At 43.0% G+C, this 22141-nt stretch overlaps 1 protein-coding gene across 4 annotated transcripts in view; it reads left to right on the top strand.

The window, feature by feature from the left end:
- The window catches only part of RASGRF2 (Ras protein specific guanine nucleotide releasing factor 2), a 123377-nt gene that overhangs the window by 25340 nt on the left and 75896 nt on the right, over positions 1–22141 (top strand). For all 4 annotated transcript variants that reach the window (XM_063179710.1, XM_063179709.1, XM_063179708.1 and 1 more), the window contains exon 2: positions 12369–12475. In XM_063179710.1, the coding sequence (XP_063035780.1) occupies positions 12369–12475 (107 nt within the window). The remainder of the gene's footprint in view (positions 1–12368; positions 12476–22141) is intronic.

Raw genomic sequence — 22141 nt, 5'->3', positions numbered from 1 at the left:
AAACTTGGTATTTGCACCACTAAAAGAAAGAGCAATAACATCCCCCAAAATAATTCTGTTTGTATCTAAGCTGAAGCTGGTTTTGCCACTCCGCTTCATTCGCTTTTTCCATATTTTTCAGCAATTTAAAATGAACAGCACTGTGAAACAAACATAGCGGGAAGCAGAGCTTTACTTAAAAGTTTCTTTGATTGTATGGCGAGTTCAAGACTTAATGAACTGCAGCTATCAAACACAGCTGTCAAACTGGCAAGGAATAGTAAATTTGGCCTTTTTCCTGCCACAGAGGAGAGATGAGGATGCTGTTCTGCACCTCTCAAGCCAGGGCTTTGCAGGATTTATTGTGGAAGAGCAACAATGGGAAGGCTTTCCTGCTCAGAGATGATGTCCCCTGGGAGCCCAAAATCTCTGTGTTTATTCAGGTTAGCTTGAGAAAGCTCTTGCTGCTGGGGATGTGTATTGACACAGAAAGCAAAATTTGAGGTTGCATAAGAAGGAGGAACATAAAATATTCTCTTTGTGGAAAATGAACAGAAAATCCCATTGTTCTGCATACAGTTTACTCTCTTCTGGGAGAGAGAAAGTGATGCCTGTGCCTCTCTGCCCCCCTTTTCAACCCTTCTGTAACCCTGTCCTCTCCAGATTGATGCTGCCTGCTTGGGATTGCCCTTGGTGGCCACTGCCACCTGTGCCTGGCATGGAGGTGACATTCCCAGATGAATTCTCCAGTTCTCAAATCCATGAGATTTAAGATTCTCAAATCCCTTGTGTGTGCACAGCAGGGTCAGGCTCTGCTCTGCCCAGGATGTTAGAACCCTGACTACTGAGAGTTTTAAACTTTGTGTGCTCACAGACACTGAGCCCCCAATAAAACCACAATATTTGACCTGAGACTGTAAAAAAAGCTTCTAAGATTAAATTATAAAACTGAGATTATGAGTATATAATTTAAATAAAAGTATATAATGTCACATGATAGAAAACTTAGAGTTCAAAGTTTCAGAACATAATAATATATAACAAAAATATATTATTTATATATTGTTCATACTAGATATAATATAGTATAGAAATTATTTATAATAGATATATATTAGGGGTCAGTGGTGGCCATGGCAGTGCTGGGCTCTGATCTTCGAGGGCTTTCCCGACCTAAACAATGCCATGATTCTGTGATCTCCGTGGTTCTGTAGCTCCTTCTGGTCTGTTTGGTTTAAACCCCTTCCCCTCCCTCTCAGGGGTTCAGTGTTTGGGTGGGTGGGAGGTTCTGCAGAACAGTGCAAAATGGGGGCAATGAGTGAGGAAGGGATTAAACTTCCTCCCGTGAGTAATTTACACCTTTGCTGCTCAAATAATAGTGCTCAAATAGGATTTTCCATCCTGTTATCAGAGAATATGAGTAATTGTTGAATTATTTAAAAAGCAAACTTCAGCGTGTCCTTTGATATATCATGACACTAATTTGGGTGAGTATTAGGTGTATTGTGTCAGTGTTTAAAGTACTCCACACTGAAAAACCTTCAAACTGAATCAACTCCAAAATCTCTCTTACTAACCTATTGAGGGTAGCACAGTTAATATGATTGGGGACATATTACTAAAAACCTGAAAAGAAAACATGTGCTGTAGTTCCAGTCAGGTAAGTTGTTAAAAACTGAATGTGTGCTTAAGTGGGTCTTTGACAGTCAATGTTATAAAATGTGGATTCTGTCTCTAATGCCATTGGTTTTATAGCCCTAGCATAATTTCATTTGACATAAAGCCTGAACACATTTCAGCAATCTCCAGCCAAATTTTGAAAACTTAATTTTCAGCTCACAATTGGCGTAGTGCAACTCAGTTCTTATCCTTCTTATAAAATACTGGTGGCTGTGGCCCTTGTCAGTGTGAGATTTTTTCTGTATTTGCAAACTGAAGTACTGGAGTATTTACTGTTACAGCATGGCCAAATAATGTCAACAGTTAAGGAAATATCAGACAATCTTTGTGCAAAACCAGAAATTGAAAATGGACAGAGAGCAGTCCTGGGGAATAGGTGAAGGATTGTCATATGATGGAATCATCTTAATTGTTGCTTGGCCAAGGTGAGGTGCATCACTGGTTTGTGTTTGTTTGGTTTTTTGCTTTTGTTTGGGGTGTGTTATTTGTTTGTTTGTTTGTTTATTTTGTTTTGTTTTTCTTTTTTTTTTTTTTTGGTGGGGTGGGGTTTTTCTGGTTGGTTTTTTTGTTGTTGTTTTTCTTTGTTAGTTTGGGGTTCCTTTCATTGTAAATGTGGAGAATTCAAAGGTCAGTAAGTTGAAGAATGTGTGTAGAAATGTCATGGAAATTTCGTCTGTATTTCTTGGTGGGTGAGACAGTACAGGACTCAGTCAGTGGACCTTTGATGTGCTGAGGTGAGTGTTTTATCTCCCTGTGATAAAACAGGCCAGTGTTTTTTCTCCCTATCTCCCCTATCTGAGTGCACCCCATCTGCTCAGGGGGTCGGCGCAGTCCAGACCATCCAGATGTGCTGGAACGTCCAGATGTGCTGGAACGTCCAGATGTGCTGCGGGAGGCAGTTCCAGGTTCCCTAAATGGGAAGTTTTCTCCTCACTTTTTTTACAGGGTTGTAATGAGGCTCTGACCCTTCAGGGCTGCTTAACCACAGAGTGTGGCTGTGAGGGAGCATGGTGCCAACAAAAGGGTGTTTTCCTGTGCAATGAAATCATTCAGGTGTCATGAAAACCTTGTATTTTGCTCTTTGCAGGGGTCTTTGATTTTCCATCAGAGCCCTGTCAGTCCCTGGTGTTGGTGTGTGTCTGTAGCAGCCTTGTCCCTCATCTCACACAAAACTGCAGATGCTTGAAATTTCAAGTGGTTGGTTTTTTCCCCCTTGAAAATGTTTATAGATAGAAATTATTATATTTAACAGGGATGTAACAAGGTCTGAGATGTGCTGACTTCTTATTCTTGCCTCCCTATCGTGTGTTGGCTCACTTCAGGGAGAGAAGCTCTGTTTATAGCAGTCTTGAGTTGAACTCTTCTACAGCAGATCTATATTTGGGCATCTTTGCACATATCCTGGTGTCTAAAATGGGCACCATAATTCTTACCTTGTAGAGGAGTTTGGAGATTAGTTACTGTCTGTAAAGAGCTTTGAAAATGTCAAATGCTGTGTTTGCATATTTTGAGAATATAATTAGAAGACAGTAAATTAATCTTCTTCCTGTAAATTAATACATTAAAATTGTTTGCTCTGTGGAAATTGTATTGTGAATGCTTAGGGGTGGATTTATCTTTGTTCCTTTTTATTTTTGGTACATATGTGATGGGGTTTGCTGAGGAAGCCAGGCTTCACTTTTGCAGTGCACAGTATAGGAATGCAATCTTCAAAATCCAGGCTGTTCAGATAATTTCATTATTTACCTGCCTGCTCATTCTTTGAAATGAAGCTGCATGTTTTCAGCAGCGAGGGTAATTTATTACCTAGAAAATTTTAACTTGGGCTCGGGAGGGTTTTTCATTATTTTCTGTGTTTCTTTTCTGTGTTAGGATGGATGAAGGAGGATGTGTGTCTCATCTTCATCCTGTGTGTTTGATGCAGGAGCTCTCTGGAGAGATTTTTCTGGTCCATATTACATAAGTAATCAAAATGGAAGGTTATAAATGTTCATTCTGGCCTTTAAAGTCCAATCTTTTAATTAAAATACAGGGATGTCTTCTGCAGGGCAAACCAGATGCTGAGGTTAGTGTCAGAATTGGTGTGGAGGAACTCTCAGCACTGCCAGTTTCAGAGGAAAGGGCTGGAGAGCTCTGGCTGCTGTTTGGACAAGGAGGGGAAGGCTGTCAGTACAAGGAGAAAGGTTAGGGTTGTGACAACTGGTGAAAAAATTAGAGCGTTTGGGAAAAAAAAAGAGCAAAACACAGAAAGCTTTGAGTCCTGAAAAACGTTTAACACTGCAAATCATTACAGTACTCCCTTTGGTCTGTTTCTGTTTTCCCCATCTGTCCTTTCTGTGTCAGCTTGAACATCACATTTTCTATTGATGCAGGCACATCCCTACTGATACAGCTCTATTTCTACTACTTTAGTTGGATTTCTTCTAATTTATTTGTATGGTGCTTAGTTTTGTGGTACAGCTGTGGTCCCGGTTCCTGCCGCCTGTGCCATGCTTGAGGGGGGATCAAAACGTGGAGTGAGTTGAGTGTTCATTCCCTCCAGTTGGGGCCAAATGGAAGCTGTTGAAACCCTGAAATGGGGCAGGGGCAAGGAGTGAGGGGCTGTGTCCCCAGCCCACCTGCAGCAGGGAAAATGGGATTTCTGTGCTCCCTCTCCATCACTTGCACTGCGAACGTTTCACTGCCGCGGTCCCCGCAGGTGCCTGCCCGTTTGGTGAGCTCTCCACGTGAGAGTGTGTGTGTCCTGAAAAACCTCTCAAATTGCCATTAAACCAGCACTTTCCGAGATTGGTTGTTCCTTTGCCAGCATAAGCAATGTCTTAGAGAGAAACAAAAGCCTGGGAGGGAGCAGAGGCAACAAGTGGTGCTGGAATATTTTTGTGTTTCAGTGTGAGCTGCGGCTCTGAGCGCTGTGTCCTTTCCTTGGCGTTTGGGAGGATCAGAATGCTGGGAATGGGGTGGAGGGTAAGCACAGAGCTGGCTGTGTCCACCACCGGGTGTTTGGAGCAGTTCTGTCTGTCTCTGGGCTTGGGCAGGCTGGGTTTGGCCGCGCTTTGTAGGAGTCCCTCTCCACTTTTCAGGAATGCAGCCTGCAGAAGTGTCCTCAGGGCGCATCTCAGCATCAGTCACCTGGGGAAATGAGATGCAGAGATGTGTCAGTGGCAGCCCCAGGAGCCCTGGTGCACGTGGGAGGGAGGCAGCAGCCCTGGCAGGGCTGTGAGTGTTTACTAGAGACTGTGCTGTCGCTGCAAGGCAGCTCTCAGGTCCCTGGGAAACAAGTGGCTTGTGGTTTCTGGCAGCAAATTCCCACTGGGCTGTGTCAAATGCGCTTTGAGATGGAGGTACCCGTGTTCAGTTTATTATGAGTGAATAATTTAGCTGCACTTACTTGTTGTACCCATTCCTGTAGGTTTTACTTGTTAAAATTTTCCTTTTATGTGGCAGAATTTTCCCATGCTGATAAACTGCTGCTGAAGTACAAATGGTCTGCATTGAAAATAGAGCAGATGGGGCCATATTAGCCTGGTTCTCTCATCCATGAAAACGAGTGCTCTAACCATTGTAATTTGGTGTAATTTCAATGCAAGTCAACAGAGTTGCAGGAGAATTTAGGTCCTCAGTGACCTTTGTGTATTCCTTGACTTCTGTTTTGCGTGCAAGTTGGTATTTTCTAATTGACAGAGTAAGAGTTTATAACACAGGGTGCATTTATGTGTAATCTCCCTAACTGGAAAACTGTTGATTGCATAATTACATATAATTACCTCAGTTGTTCTTGGCCTGGCAATATTTGCAGGATGGCTCAGGAAGGCAATTCACTGTCAGATGTCAGAATAGATTTTATGGAGAAGGTTGGCACTCGATTAATTCAATATTGGCTGAAGATAGGAGACATCAAGCCATCCCATCCCTCACCCAGTACAAGATATTTTGTATTTGTCCAGTTTGAAGCTAAACCTGGAGCAGATATCACAGCCCATCTCTGAATATTCTCAGTGTGGGAGATCCAAATCAGTATCTTCTAATGTGCTCTAGGCAGATAAAAGCCCTATTCTAATTTCCCTGTGGAATATTTTTCTCCCTAGTTCTGTTCAGTATCTGACGTCTACCTATCAGGGATGATGAAGTAACATTAAAATGGTAAAAAAAACCCCACCTTCTTAATCCCCAGGTGTCACCAGAAAGAAACACAGAACCTGAAATACTCCAGTGTGTCTCTACCAGGTTTGCAAATTACTTCTTTATTTTTTAAAAGAATCAAAATTGAACCCAAAACCAGCAAGAAAAACCCCAGGAAACTTGTTAGAGCCAGCACTTTATGAAGGCACCAGCACATCTCGTTTATAATCAGGTGCAGAGCAATCTGAAGGCTGTAGAAGACTCTCATGCCACCAAGGGAAGTTTTAATTAGCCCCTCTAGGACTATGAGAAAGGCTCCAACCAAAGGTCCTACTGCTCTAATTACCTGTGCCTCACAGTGGCTGTGAGGACATGCTGGGGAAGGCATCTATTTAATGCTTATTTTACTTTTCCCTTCCCTCTGCTCTGAATTGACTTTCCAGTTATTTTCAGCTTCAGGACTGTTTGCATTACTAATATATGAATTCTGTGTGTTTGCTAGCCCAGAAAGCCTGCACAGTGAACCCTCTGCTCTGCCTGCACATCACTGCCACTGCATTTACCACTTCCTTTGTCACAGAGCAGCGCCCGACTATCACCAGCTCTGTGAATTACCACTTTCTTCTGTTTGTTTTGAAGCTGTTTTCTCTGACCTTTGTTTAATAGATTTTTTAAACTTTTAATTGGAAAAGAAGTAGACCTGTGGCACCCCATTCTTCCACTTTGCACACCTCCTGGTTTTGCAGACTCTTGTTGTATCCCCAGAGTTGTTCCTTCCATGGAATTACAGAACATTCTGGTTGGAAGGGGCTTTTTAAGGGTTTCCTAGCCCAACCCTCTCTGCAATGAACTGTGACTTTATTAGGTGGGTCAGAGCCCTGTCCAGCCTGGCCTTGAATGTCTCACCACTCTCGTGGTAAGATACTCCTTCCTCACATCCAGTCCGAATTGGCCTCCTTCATCTCAGAACCATCATCTCATGTCCTTTCCCTGTGCTGAAGAGTCCCAGATTAAAGTTTCAGTTGTCCAGCTGGGACATACCCAAAAGTGCCCACAGGACTCGGGATGTTTCATGGTGTAACTACCTTGTTCACTTTGTTCTGTTCCTCTCCCAGCCACCCCTGCAGTCTGATTTGCTTCTTTTGGCATTGCTGAGCACTGGGATGGTGTTTCCATGGAACCTTTCCTGGGACCTTGCTCCTGAGTGGTGCTGCCAAGCACAAAGTCCATCTTCCCACATGTGAAGCCTGGAGTGTTTTTCCTCACGTATGTCACTTTGTGACAATTAATTTTGTCTGCCCTCTTGCTCTCCAGTAACTCAGGCCTGTTGAAGTTCTTAATAAGAGATTCTCATCGTTACTATCTCAAAAAATTTACAAACTTTGTCATCCTTTGTAATGGCTGTCCCAGGCCTCAACAGAATTTCCTGAGGAAGTCCTTTGATGACTGTTGCATTCTAAGAACTGACAGATGGCTCAATATTCCAACTGATTCCTAGCTTTTGAGCAGATTTTTTTTTGTTTTTCTTTTTTTTTTTCATTTTTCTTTTTTTTTTTTTTTAATCTGTGGAATGACCTTTTTCTTTTAAGTCCTACATGCTGTAGCATTTCCCTAAATATCTGTCAAAATCACTGTGAAAACCATTTTTGTTGCAACCCAAACACCTGTTGACCCCTCTGAGAACTCCTCTGGGTTTAGAGCAGATGACATCCTTGTACAAAAACCATCTGACTCTTCCCAAGTACATCGTGTTAATTCTGATGTCCACTAATCCTGTTCTCATTATAGCTTCTACTAATTGGTGTGATACGAGCATGAAATGTGTTGGCTCAGTAGATCTCCCTGGAAACTTCAAAATGAATCCTCAGTCCTGTCATCATTCCGTTCTCATGCTAATTTAGCAGCGATGGGATGTGGATTTCCTGCCAGGAGTGGTGGCACAGCAAGTCCCAGCACGGGGGAATCTTCCCTGGCAGAGAGGAGCTCTCGTGCCCACCCTGCTGCTGGCACAGCCAAGGAATTACAGGATGGTTTGGGTTGGGAGGGACCTTAAAGCCCATCCATCGCACCCCTCCGCGGCAGGGATGCCTGTCCCAGGCTGTTCCAGCCTGGCTCTGGGCACCTCCAGGGATCCAGGGGCAGCCACGGATGCTCTGGGAGCTCCATCCCAGGGCCTCCTCACCCTCCCAGAGAGCAATTCCTTCCCAATACCCCGTCTCACCCTCCTGTGGTTGAAACCATTCCCCTTGTCCTGACACCACACATTGTTGTAAATGATCTCTCTGTGTGAGGGGTTGCTGCCTTCTCCCCCAAACATTTCCCTCACCTCCACATATTCATCCTTGCCCACTTATTCCCTCCTAGAGGTGCTGCCTTCTTCCCAACATTTCCCCTTCTTTTCCTTCACTTTCCCCATGGTGTGAGTAATACAGAGTACACATTTTGTTCTGTGTTTCAGAAGCTGGGCAAAATACTGTCAGTCGAACACATCTGAAAACTCCATGAGTTAATGTGTCCTTGGATAGCATAAGCTGCTTTGATTTAGACTGCAATTTGCTGCTTTTCCTTCTGGGATTACTGAGGAGTTTTCAGTTGCTGTAGTGATTGTTCTCTTTTGCTCAGCAATTTGCTTGCATTTCACGTTGCACACAGGCTTCCAGGTTCTGAAATGAAAACGTCTTTAGAAGTCAAGAACAATAAATATTTTTAACTTGTCATGTTAAATTTTAATTAATCACCTCTGCCACCTTTTCCAGCATCAAAGGTTTGCAACACGCCCTTGCAAACATCAGGCAGTGAATGTAAGCCTTAAATACACGGCAAATGATTAAGCTTCCTCATGCCTCACATTGAAAACAGCCTTTTGTTATGGCTCTTAATGTTTTGGTAGCAATCTTGGTACACAAACAAATTTTCCACCGTTGTTTTTCATCTCTGTTTCCCATTCTTATCAATATTGACGCCCGTAAATTTTCTTTTTAACTTACTCACAACATCCCAGCTTGAATAGTTAAACCAGGACTGCAATAAATCAGTGAAAAATCGGGAAATAGCACCTGGTCAGATCATGGCACAACTAAGTTTTAAAATTACGATTTCACAGTGCATTATTATAAATTAGTTTTATGTTTAGCGTGGAAATCTTTGGAAAGGGCAGTTGTCTGGGGCATTGCCACTTATTGACCTCAGTGATCTGAAAAGTAGTATTTCTGTTACAGGGCATGTATCATTTGGGTTAATATTTTTTTTTTCTATAGGGTTTTTTTTTGGGTTGGCTTTTGGATTTTTGTTTGTTGTGGAGTTGTTTTCTGTGTGTATTTTTTGTTTGCCTGTTTTTTTGTTTGCTGCGTTGTTGCACTTTTTTTGGTGAGAGTTTGTCTGTTCCGTTGATTTTTTTGTAACCAGAACAATGTTTTTCTCCCTTCTGAAGGGGAAATGTTGGAGCTGCAGAGGCTGTGCTGCCTTGCTTCGAGTGCTGCCATCCCTTGGGCAGTTTTGCAAGGGCAGAGTGGTGCTGTGAGCTGCTGGGCAGCCCAGCTCTGGTGCGGGATTTCTGCACCCAGAGCCTGAGCCTGGCTCCAGCCTTGTCTCTGCAGCAGGCACCCATCAGCTCCTCCGTCACTGCTCCTCTCTCTGCAGGGAGAAACTCTGGTCAAGCCCAGGTAGGGGCCAAGGAGTGCTCCTGATGTCCCTCAGCTCCTTCCTTGGCTGTCAGTCATGCCTTCGTACCCGTGCCAGGCACCTGAAGCTTCCCCTCCTCTTTTTTTCCCTCCAACTTCACCTTCAAGAACTCTGCCAAAGGTGTTTTTGTGCAAATGAACACTGTGTCAGTGTCACTGAACACAGAAGAGACACCTTGAAATGAAATTACTTCATTTGTTTTATGTCAAAACACAGATTGTTCATATTACCCTCTATGATTCCAGTGGTTTTCAGAATAAACATAAACCACAAAATTGTCTAGCTGAAGTTGAAACACAAGTATGTTCCTGATATCCAGCAGACAGGATAATGATGGTGATGAGGGTAGTTGATGTAAATATGTGCTACAGTGCTTAAATATTTACTGTTTTCCCTTCAGGAGGAGGATGGTGTGTATGCAGAAGGATGTTTTTTACCTGTACTGTGCTGCAGTGATCTGCAAGCTGAACTGTTTGGCATTGTATGGCAGTGCTAAAATTATATTGTCTCTGTGTAATTATATATACAGGCCCACTCACATACATCACTTACTGGGGAATGTAATAGTGCATCACAGACACCATCTTATTTTCTTGTAGTACATTAGTTTTTTAAATGAGCAACATTTATTTTGAAAAGAGAATTTAAAGATGACTTTGAGATTCTTTTTAGAGTCATGTTATGGTATTTTTCTTGCACTTTTCTTGGTCTAGAATTGACTATTTCTGGATAAATGAAGTGAGACCCGATCCTGATGCTTGAATGCAACATGCCTGTTTGGAGGGCTGACAGATGTAGGTGATTTCAAAACAAATGCCTCCTGTTATTTAGCTTTAGTTGCCATTGGGTCCAGAGCTGCTGTGGTTGCCCTCTAAGTTAGTTTAAATGTATGCATTTTCTTGCTCTAACTGTGTGTTTCTGGCGTGCCTGTCACCATGGTAACTGCACACCTCTGAGTTTAAATTCTGTGACATGAGATCACTGCAAGTCTTGCTTTAAAGAGGTCTGAGTTGCTGCACTTTGAAAGTAGGGAGGACTCTGATATTGTCTCTCCCTTCAACTTGAGTCCCCACACAATGGGATTAAATCCAGTGCTTGTCTGCACTTGTGTCTTTATTCTAATTTTATATGTAACAGCTTTATGAAACGCAAATAACTTGTTACATAATATGCAGTGCTGAACAGTGTGATTTATCTTTAAATATGCTTTTTAAAATAGACTATTCCACTCTATAAACAGAGTACATTTGTGTGTAATCTTGCTGCACTTTTCACTGTGCTGTAGGTTATTTTCAACTGCACTGTATTATTGTAAAAGTTTTTATCTTTCACTGCTGTGGAGAATCCTATGGACCTGATTAATGGGTTTTTCCTTCCTATTCATGGTATTCAGGTTTCAGTGATATGCTCTGTTGAAACCCCACAGCTTATAAGATTGTTCTTCTACTCATTTATTATTCCTCATTTGGGCTCTGGAGCTGTTTAATTTCTAAGACTTAACAGGTCTGAGCCTGAACTTCATTTAGTTAAAGCCTGTTAAATGTGAGTGCTGCTTCTGATTTGGCCTCATTTCTGTTGCGATTGTCTGTAATCCTGGTGCTCTTCTGCCTGAAGAGTGCTTTTTATATTCACAGTGATATTTAACAAACTAATACAATGCACAAGTGAATAATTTCTCCTCCTGGAATGCCTTTTTTTTGTCTCATGTTACCCAAAAGGAAGCCAAATGTAGGAGTGCTGGAGTTTGGCTGTTGGAGCCCAGACAGGAATTTCTGTTCCTTGTGCACAGATGTGGAGGTGGACGAGGGCTGGGGGAGTTCTGGGCAGTGAGGACAGTGGAGGGACCCAGACAAGTTCAGTCAGAACTGCTCCCGAATGCCCTCAGACCCACACCCGGATGTTTTTGTGACCCTCACTCGTCCTCCTGCCCGTGAAACACCTGGATTGCTAAAGGGTGTGTTTAGGGCACTTGTGGAAAATGAAGGTGTCTTTAGGTAGAATGTTTTCTGACCTGTTTTCATCTGAGCTGGAAGAAGCCTGTTTGCTGCCTGGCTGTAAGTTGGTACACAAGCTGTGCAAAATAAGGTTGTAAATATCCATCCCTGTCATGTGGGAGCTAAGGTGGCTCTCCCCTCCCCACCAGCTAAATCTGCTCATGCTGTGTTCTGACAGTGGCAAAAACCTCCCTGAAAGTTCTGTGGAACACACCAGGGCAATGGCCTTCATGCAAGAAATGCCACATTTTGGGTGAATTGCCTATCCTTGTGGGAAAAAAAAAAAAAAAAAAAAAGGTAGTTGCCATATAGTTATGGATGAGACTTCTTGTGAGAGGGGAAAACATGTTTTGGGAGTACTATGGATGACAAGGGTCCCCGTGCTTCTGGGAAGGTGGGGAATAAGCTGGAGCCAGTGCACAATCTGCATTTTTGGGAGGAGGTGGTGGTGGCTCCGGGCTTGGATCCCCAAGCTGGCTGAGGGAAGTCTGAGGTTAAAAAATGTGAGGGAGAACTGCAGACACCCCACTGTAGTTCTGTTATTGTACTTGGCTGTAGGAGCTCTTTAGGGAATTGTATTTTGTTGTCTTGGATGTGGAAGTTTAAGAACAATAACTTAGCAATAAGTACATGAAAGCTATTACCTTGATACACAGGGGAATATTTTCAGGGTAGTTTTAACTTCAATCCATGTTTCAAGACTAAAACTTAAAACACATCTTTGGGCTGGCAACACACTGGGCTGAGTATATAAAGTCTTCTGGTGGTTTTTATTTGCTGGGTGGGATGTTTTTTGTGTTTTCTATTTTTTTTTTTTTTTTTTTGTTTGGTTGGTTTTTGTTTATTTTAAAAATTTTACATATCTTTTTAATTTAAGAGTTTCTGAACCCTTTTTTCCTTTGTTCTAATTTGCAGCATTATTTTACTGTTCTCTTTGGCCATGAGGGGCAGAAGCCACTGGAGCTGCGTTGTGAGGATGAGGTTGATGGAGATGAGTGGGTAGAAGCTATTCACCAAGCAAGGTATGGAACTCGATTTGTGACCCTCTGATCCATTTTATTACAGATAAATGGATAATACTTTGAGAACCTAAACCCATCTTCCAAACAGAAAGAAATTATTACATGTATTATCTGGGTGTTGTTTCCAATTCATGAGTGCCTTATAGGAAAAAAACACCTTTAACATTCAATGCTTATTTCACTGCCTTTCATCTTTCATAAGCAATTGTGCTGCAGTTGAAATTAGTTCAGGAAGAATATATTATTTTATTAGAAAGAAGCCCTAGGATTAGTCTTCTGTTAGAGACAAGCGTGTCATGCGAATGAGGAAATTAATGATATGACAGATGAATAAATGAGTTTTTCCTTAAAAACTCTTACAGAAAAATAAGTGTAAGAAAGAGGATGTCAAGCCATTAAGATGATGAAGCGTGACCAATAAATTTTTGACTTTGAAACCAAAATTCTGAATGACCGGAACCACAGTTTTGTGAAAACGGACCTTGAGCCATGCAGTAGTCTGTGCCTGAGGAGAGGCCAGGGTGGCAAGTGGCCATGGTTTAGGTGTAATCTAAATTAAAGTCATCTCAGTGAAGGCCTGAGGAATGCAGGAGGTGTGAGAAATGATGCTCAATCTTCAAAGTTTTTAGAAATTTAGTAAGGGATAAAAGGGATAAAATCCAGTGCTGAGGTGCTTGGCTATTTGCTAAAAGCACACCATTAACCTAAACCATGTTCTCTATATACTTTTACATTGCAGGGGGTGCAGGTATATGCATAAGAGTTTGAGTTGAGTATGTATATATTCAAACATTCCTTTGGGTTTAGATGTTCTTTTGCTTGGTTTTAACCTTTGGCTTGTCTTCATGCCATCTTCTAAATTAAAGCAATATATTTTATTTCTTCTTGTGGTTCCATCCTGTTGTTTTTACACTCCCTGGTAACGAGGAGCCAGTAAATTGGGTTCTGGTTTTTGTCACTCTTATTTTACCACTCAGTCCACAAATGCAAGGAACCACATAATTATCTTACTCCATTCTCTGAGTTAGTTACATAAAGGCATTTTAACATCAGATAATTTCTATTTTAATATTATGCTATGGCCTAAGATATATTTATCAAATATTTCAATACCTATATTTACAATTTATATTATACTTATATTTATATTTTATAATTCTATTTATATTTATATTTTCAATTTTTACTTCAGTATTTACCAAGTATTTCTATAAGCTATACGGTGCATACCTAAATGGACTGATTATACTATACCAAAAAGCAGCTAAAAGGAATCACAAATTTCACTATATCAGGATCTCTGTGATGAATAATAACTTGCAAAACAAAAGCTAATACATAAATGTGAAAGGCAATAACGGTATTTGTAATTTATAACAGGAGGCAAAGCTGCTGCTGAAATGCACTTTCTGCAGCCTCCTCCCATCCACACTCACCTCAGCTAATCTGCAGTGCCATGGTAACGCACAAGGAGCCAGGCAGCTCCCGAATTGCTTAGGACACGAGCCATGTAAACACAAGTGATTCTGCTTCAGAACTAAAATTGAACATGAGCAGCTCGTAGTTTTTAATTTAGAGCTTGTGAAGTGAGGCCCTGGGGCTGCAGGCCTTGTGCTGCCTGGGCAGCCTGCTCTGGGAGCTGTGTCCTCCTCTGGTGATGCCTAGAGCAGAGGCTAGACAGTGTTAAGGGAATAAAGTAGGGATTTATTAAAAGGCCTCAGAGGATGGGCAGCACGAAACTGTGGCCAAGGCTCCACCTAAGATGGACCCAAGATGGACCCAAGATGGACTCTGAGTCACGAGTTTTCACACTTTGATGAGCTTTGTTTCATTTCCATATTGGGGGTCACTGTCCAATTCCAGCTCCAGGTTCTGCAGTCCCACCCTCCCGCGTTGCTCCCCTCCATTCCCTGCTGTTTGCACTTTTTGGGGCTGGAGCTGCAGTGGTGTCCTTGGTTCTGGAAAAGGATTGTTCTGTGTGACTGGGCTGTGAGGAGAACAGCTGACACTTTATATGGAGTTCAGAGTTATTTATGATGCAGCACAGAATCTGGAAAATATGAAAGCTCAAACTTAGGGTATTGCTGGTGCCACTGAGTGGGGCTCTGTCCTCTCCCAGGCCAGCCCTGTGGGTGGGCAGTGGAGAGCAGCTCTGGGTGACAAATCATCCCATGCCCTGGGGTCCCTGGGGCTCAGGGCTGGGCCAGTGTCCCCTGTGTGACACCACAGCCCCGTGCTGCTGCAGGGCTTGTCCTGGTCTGGGACAGCTTTTGCTGTGCAGTGTCCTGGAGTGGCTGCCTAGAACAGGAGCTGGATAACATTAAAAGAATAAAGTGGGTATTTTTTAAAGGCCTTCAATAGGTACATCTTGGGCAGTCAGAGGCCTCCCAGAGGCTGCACCCTAGATGGATAATGGTCGTGAGTTTTTCACACAATTTAAAGTTTGGACCATTTGCATTTCACGGGTTAATCCTCCAATTACAGCTTCAGGTAATGAAGTCCTTTAGCCCCAGTTTGTTCCCCCTCAATTCACTTTTGTTTATACTTTCAGGGCCTGAGGCTGTAGGGTGTCCTTGAGTTTCAGGCCCAGAGGAATGGAGCTGTGTGACCAAATGTGAAGACAGAAACTAACACTCTAGATGGAGCTTAGAGTTATACCCTAAAGCAGCACAGGATTTGAAAAATATAACAGCTAAGTCAAGGCATCCAGCTGACAGTGAGTGAGGAAGGGAACAGCGCTTTTTGCCTCATGCTCGTGGACATTCAGGGACTGCAGCATCCTGGGCTTCCCTCTCTGCAGCACCAGTTTGGTTTTGCCACAACCTTTCCCTGCCAGGGGGGACACACAGGGGAGGTTCGGGCTGTGCTTCCAGGGAACAGGGACAGGAGCAGAGGGAATGGCCTCAGGCTGGGCCAGGGCAGCTCAGGGTGGGCACAGCAGGAATTTCCCCATGGAAAGGGGGCTCAGGAGCTGCCTTGGCACTGCCCAGGGGGTTTGGAGTGCCCAGCCCTGCAGGTGGCACCTGGAGGTGGCACTCGGAGCTCTGGGCTGGGGACAAGGTGGGGACTGGGCACAGCTGGGACTCCATGGGCTGGGAGGGATTTTCCAGCCTCAGTGATTCTTGTCCATTGCCTGGTGTAAAAGGCACGCGAGCAAGAAGAGCTTCATAACATGAGGTAAAATTTTTGTCCTTGTAGTTCCGTTTGTAAGTGTGTCACACATGAATTTTCAAGGTAGAAACTGACATGAAATTAAGGCAATGGTAAGCAATGCACAGGTGAAAATAGTGAAAACTTGCAGAGAAGTTGGTTGTGACATTGAGGGTCAGGGTGGCTGACTTTTGACTCCACCAGGGAGTTGTCATTGCAGGTTTTACAGGACAGCTGAGTAACTAAGATCAGTATTTTTATCTCCACCCCTTTTGCTATTTGCCTGTTTCCACCTTATTTTGGCCTACCTCCTGATGATACTGAACTATGGGCATCTCCATGAGGGACAGTCTCAAGGTCCTTTGCCATTTGGGGGATTTTCTTCATCACCCTTTCTGCACAGGTATCTAAAATTTCTTGGGGAAGTTTCCCAGGGATACAGACACGGCTTTCTTGTGTTTCCTTGGACAAAATTCCAACAAGCGACCAAAAAAATTGTAGAATTTAGTTGGTAAGCATGGAGTGTCATTCCCTATTGTGGGTTACCTCCTTGCTCTGATGATTTTCTCCTTCACTGGAAGCTGCTTTTGTTTGCTTTGCATTGTGTCGAGCAGAACAGTCTGGAGTTTCTAATTAGTTACTGAACCATTGGGTCTTTTGCTGAAGATAGATAAAAAGAGGCAAAAATAATAGTTTTTGAGTATTGTGTAAGACTTTTCTTGCCAACTTAATTGAACAAAAGAGCACAGATTGTCTTTAGGGATTCAATTTTGCCTTCATCATGATCTAGATCTTTTCCCTGAAGTTTATCTGTATTTTTGACAAATGGGAGAAGTTTTGGCAACTTCTGAAGTGCCACTGTTGATTTGAGCCTAACCTAAGGGTTTTTTTAGGAATTGATGAATGGCATTTTATGTAGCACTTTTAAGATGCTTTTTTGTACTGTCTAGGTGTCTTAGTTACAAATTGTTGGAGGAGGAATTGAGAAGACTGCCACTACTCTTATATTGAAAAGAGACCTGGGAACATCTTGTTCTGTGTGAATATGCTGGCATTTGAGAAAGGGAAGTATTAAATTGCTTTCCAGAGGGTCATATCCTCATGAGAAGCTGTGGTAATCCCTGTGTTAGCTGAGACAATGCAATTGAGGTAGTTGAGGCTTTTTGTTTTCTTAGATTGACATATAGAAATCTAATTTTGTACTGCTTTTTGTTATTTTTTTTCCCCAACACATATTTGTAGCCATCAAAATTTCTTCCATGTCTAATTTACTTTGTCAGTTACAAACAGATTGTTGAAAAAAGGATGCTGCAATCTCACTGCACCCCATGGACCACTCTGGGTAAATAAGAATTTTATTTGGGTGCCAGTACCTAATGAAAGGATCTTTTCTACTGTGATGTTGTCCATTGTTCCTGTCCATAGAGCCCTCTCCTCACATGGGGGATTGTTTGGCTTTTGAGCAGGAATTGGGATATATAATCCAGTATATTTTACTGGAACCTCATTATCAGTTCCATATCCTGTACTTACATTTTTTCCCCCTTCTATTTTATTTGGCTTTTCAATATTTTGGTTTCTCTTTAATATCCAGGGTGGCAGAGCATGGTTTGCTCCTTTTGAGCTACAATTTTGGGCAAGAGGATTTGTTCCTGGCAAGTTCTAGTTTCTCTGTCAGTGACTGCATCGGGAAGTCCTGTTTTTGGCTGTCTTCCAGAACTTGTTCTCTTATGAAAAAATCTCTTTCACCCTCAATACACTGAGGTGCACTTATCACTCTCTCTTAGAAAATCTTCTGTGTTTTAGGGCTTTTTTGCATTTAGCTCAAAAACTCTTATGCTTTTTTTTTCATATGAATGCAGGATTAATAAAATTTATTGGACTTCTCTGCTTTAGCTTATTCCAAAGTCTTAAATTCCCACGTGTGGGAATAAAACCCCTCCTTTCATGCCGGCACAAGTGTGAATTTAATTGGGAAACTGATTTGAAAAGGAAATATGCTTTTTTAATTTATTGCCAGCTTAGTTGTAATCAATCTCATTCCTCCAGGTCTGCTCACTGCACAGGTGATGTGGGAGAAGATTAGGGAGGAAAATGGGAATAATTCTTCCACCTGGGTCATTGTTTAAGGTGTACGAGGAACTACTGCCCTCTAACTGGCAATTTAAAATTAAAAACAAACAGAAGCACCAAAGCTTTCTCTCAGATTTGCAGGCACACTTCTGCTGTGTATTTTACACAGTATTTTGCAGGTGGTTGTAAGCTCACTGTGGCATCTCAGAGCTGCGCTGCGCTGATGCCTTGCTGTCAGTAAAACTGTATTAGCTGAGGCCTGGTGCTTTAATAACCAGGATTTTGTGGTTTCTGGTGGGCTGGGAGTGAGGCAGAGAGGTGCATCCAGTGCAGACACCCAGTGTGAGCCCCCCAAAAATCATTGAGCTGTGCAAGCTGTCCAGGGGCTGCTCCTGGACCTCCATACCTGTGATGATGCCTTGGAGTGGCTGCCTAGAACAGAGGCTGGATAACATTAAAAGAATAAGGTGGGTATTTATTAAAGGCCTTCAATAGGTACATTTTGGACAGTCAGAAGCCTCCCAGAGGCTACAGCCAAAATGGACAATGGTCGCGAGTTTTTCACACAATTATTTTTCACACAATTAAGTTTGGTCCATTTGCACATCAGGGGTTAATCCACCAATTTCAGGTTCAGCTAGTGAAGTCATTTACCCCCAGTTTGCTCCCTCCCAATTCACTTTTGTTTATACTTTTTATACTGTTTATACTTTCAGGGCCTGAGGCTGTAGGGTGCCCTTGAGTTTCAGGCCCAGAGGGATTGTGTTGTCTGACCAAAATGTGAAGACAGTAGCTAACACTATATATGTAGTTCAGAGTTATACCTTAATGCAGCACGGGATTTGAAAAATATAAAAGCTGAAATTCCAGAGGCATTGCCCTGCAAGTGCTCATGCTGCTCTGGTCTCCAGCTGGGCACACCGGGGCCTGCAGAGCCATGCCTCAGCCAGCCACCCAGGCCTGTGTTGTTCCCAGAAGCTGCTTTTGTTTGCTTTGCTTTTGTGTCAAGCAGAGCACCCTGGAGTTTGTAATTAGTTACTAAACCATTTGTTTAGTAATTAGTTGGGTTTAGTTTAGTTTAAACTGTTTCCAGCAGCCTAATCACCAATCCCTGTTGGTGCAGGCCGGCCTCCGTGTGTCCCCAGTGCTCGGCTCTCCTGGCTCAGCCATGGCTGGTGGTCACACACCTGGGCCAGGCTCACACCTCCAGCTCTCCTGTGTGCCCCTGGCACTGCAGGGACCTGTGGGCTTGTGGTGCCAGCTCCAGAAAGTGGCACTGAGAGCTGTAGGGATGCACACATGCAGTCCCCCTTACCAAGGAGAGGAGAGAGAGGTGGGTTTGGTCAGAAGGCAGGATGGGTAGTGGTGGGGATGTGCAGGTCTTGGCCAGACAAGTGTGTTGATCACTGTGCTTACCTGAGATCCTTTATCCCCTTTTATCCCCTTATCTCTGTGTTTTCCAAAGCTTGCTGCTCCTCAGACTTATTCCATGCCTCCCTTTCCCTGCCTTTTGTTCCTGCACTTCCATAACAGGCCTTGTATAACCCCAAAATGTTGTTCCCTCTAGCCCATAAGAAGTTTCACACCCCTGTGGTTGGTGGCTGCTCTCAGCCTGGGAGGAGATGAGGAGAGGCTTTCCACACACTCTGGGCACACCTCATGGCAGCTTTTCATGAGCTTCCCTCTGAAAGGGGGCTCCTGCAAAAGAGGGAGAATGATGTTTTACATGGGCAGATAACAAGATGAAGAGGAATGGTTTTAAACTAAAATAAAGGACTTAAAATTGATATTGGGAAGGAATTGTTCCCTGGGAGGGTGGGCAGGCCGTGGGCACAGGGTGCCCAGAACATCTGGGGCTGCCCCTGGATCCCTGGCAGTGCCCAAGGTCAGGCTGAACACTGGGACAGTGGAGGGTGTCCCTGCCATGGAAGGGGTGGCACTGGCTGATCTTTAATGTCCCTTCAACCCAACCCATGCCACGATTCTGTGGTTCATGGCTGCTCATGCTTTGAGTCTTGTCTGTTTTGCACAATGGGGTAGGGTGCCATTCTCCTTCAGCTTGTTTGTGGATGAATTCCTAAAGAGTTCAGATCTGACCATTCCTAAATGGTCAGGTTTTCCTGGCTGGAGTGCCAGGACAATGGGAGCAGCTGGTTTTGGTGTGAGGTGTGAGTGTCTGGTGGGTGACACACTGGCTGGTGAGGGCTGTTTCCAGCACAGTCTCCATCCCACAGAACAGGGTGGCCTTCTCTCCCCTCACGCCTTGCTCCTGAGTGAGCCATTTCCCACGGACATGGTTTGGGTGCTTTGGTTGTTGGGCCCACTTTTCCAAAGGCTCTGTCTCCCAGCTGGCATTTCCCCCGCTCAGTTAAAAGGATCGTGTAGTAAAAACCATTTGGGGTGTGGAGTCATCAAAATGCCCTGTGGCTCTGTCTGGCACAGGGATCCCTCAGAACCCTGGATCACACCCCAAGGCACGTTGCTTGGAGCCACAGGGGTGGATTGGTCATGTTCTAGTGCAGCTTTTACTGTTCCCATCCCTGCTGTGGCTGTGACTGTGCCATTCAGGCTTTAAAACCTGTCTGGAGGCTCTTTCTCCTCTGTTGAGGAGTCCTGCAGCAGCTCAAGGTGGGTGTGGGGAAAATGCAGGCAATTTCTTCTGCCTTGCAGACAGCCAGAGCCCGGTTTTCATAAGGAGTGAGTTAGGCTGTGCATTTTGCTTTTCAAGAGGGTGGTTTGGTGTGGCCAGACCAAGTGCTTGCTTCTCCCAGCACCCTGAGCAGCTTTAGGGCAATTAGCACGGACTGCTCCAATGAACCACAACTCTGGTGTCATTCTGGGACAAAACTCAAAAGTATTTGCTGGTAGCACTACTGGAACTTGTATCCTGGCTTGCTGCTAGAGGCTAAAATTTCTCAAGTTTTCCTAGGTTTTCTGAGTATGTCAGACTAAATGGTGCAGCACATTTTATCAGGGTTTTATTAATTTCTTCCTCTCTCCATGTGGTGGGTGATGGTCAGTCAGGGGTTCTTGAAATACCTGGTTTGAGTCCTGTTCCTACAGATGATGGTAGTAGATAGGTTCAGCCTCAGCTTTCAGGATGTTTTAGACATTACAGAATTGCTTCCCTCAGAAAAATATTAATAAAAAGTCATATAAGCTGTGGTTTGCAGCAGTTGTTTCTTTCTATAAAACGATACCCTAGACAAAAAACCAGACTTAGACTGGTTGCTTACAGGTTGTTTTATATGTTTTTCTGTGTTGCTTTGACATCTGAATGTTTTGGTACAATTTTCTCCTGCAAGGATTTTTTATACATGTGTGTTCATGTCAGTATCAATGCCCTGTCCTCTTGTAATGCTCCTGGGATTACTCTGGATGTTCAGATTAACACATTTGGACATGGTGATCTCTACTCAAGCATGGAGAGAGATGGATGGAAGGGGCTGTTGGAAGAATGTGAGGTTTATTCCAAAAGCCTCTGATTTTTCCTTTCCCAGCAGTAGTTTGGAGAAGGAAAATGGATTTAGCCTATTATAAGTTAGTGTAGGTGTACAGAGTCTTTTCAAATTAACTCTTCTTCGTAGTGCTAATTATGGGAGTGAAGGAGATGTTGTTTGGTTTCCAGGCTGAGTCTGACATTTTAGACAGCAAAAAGCCCCTCCACTGAATTGCTCTAAGAGCATCTCAAAAGAACAAAATCTTCAGTCTTCCAGAGCAAAGTGTCTTGTTCCCCGGTAAAGCAAAGCTGTCCAGCTTAATGCATTTAAAGAATCCAAGAAATACACATAATTTCTTCCCCTAAAGGAAGAAATAAAAAAGTGAAAGAGAAGCACTGTATGTAACAATATATTGGATCCTACATCAGCAGTTCATCCTTGTGAGTCTGTGTCCTACTATTTTCCTCAGTTTAAATAAAACCAAAGTGAAATACCTCAAATTCTCTATTGAAAACGATTGGTCGCAAAAGTTCTAGAACATTTTGAAAATTATAAATAGAAAAAGAGGGTGTTTCACCTGTTTGGATTTGGTTTTAGCTGGGAAAGACTATTTATATTAAATTTAAATCAAAGCATTTTATTACATATGTTACATATATTTTTATCTTAATATTGTAAAACTGTTAGTGCTAACTCAGACACGATTAGTGCTTTTGATTCAGACAATTTTTAGAATCTACAAATGCCTTTTTAGGGTGAAAAGAGGTGAAGTACTCTGGTTTCTGAAGAAAAACCCCAGAATTCTTGCAAAACAAACAAACAAACAAACAAAATTGAAGAACTAATCTCATTCTTTACTGATGTTTCTTGTACAGCTGAATGATAAGTGCATTGCTTCATGATAGGCTTATTTATGTGTGGTTTTTACTTCTTGGAAGAGGTGTCCTGACCTTCCTTTTTCCAGTGTATTGTTTACTTCTGCAGCAGTCAAAATATGACAGCA

This window comes from Melospiza melodia, chromosome Z, assembly GCF_035770615.1.
Source record: "Melospiza melodia melodia isolate bMelMel2 chromosome Z, bMelMel2.pri, whole genome shotgun sequence".
Taxonomy (NCBI): domain Eukaryota; kingdom Metazoa; phylum Chordata; class Aves; order Passeriformes; family Passerellidae; genus Melospiza; species Melospiza melodia.
The sequence above is the reverse complement of the archived record's forward strand: the minus strand, read 5'-3'. Positions and strand labels throughout refer to the sequence as shown.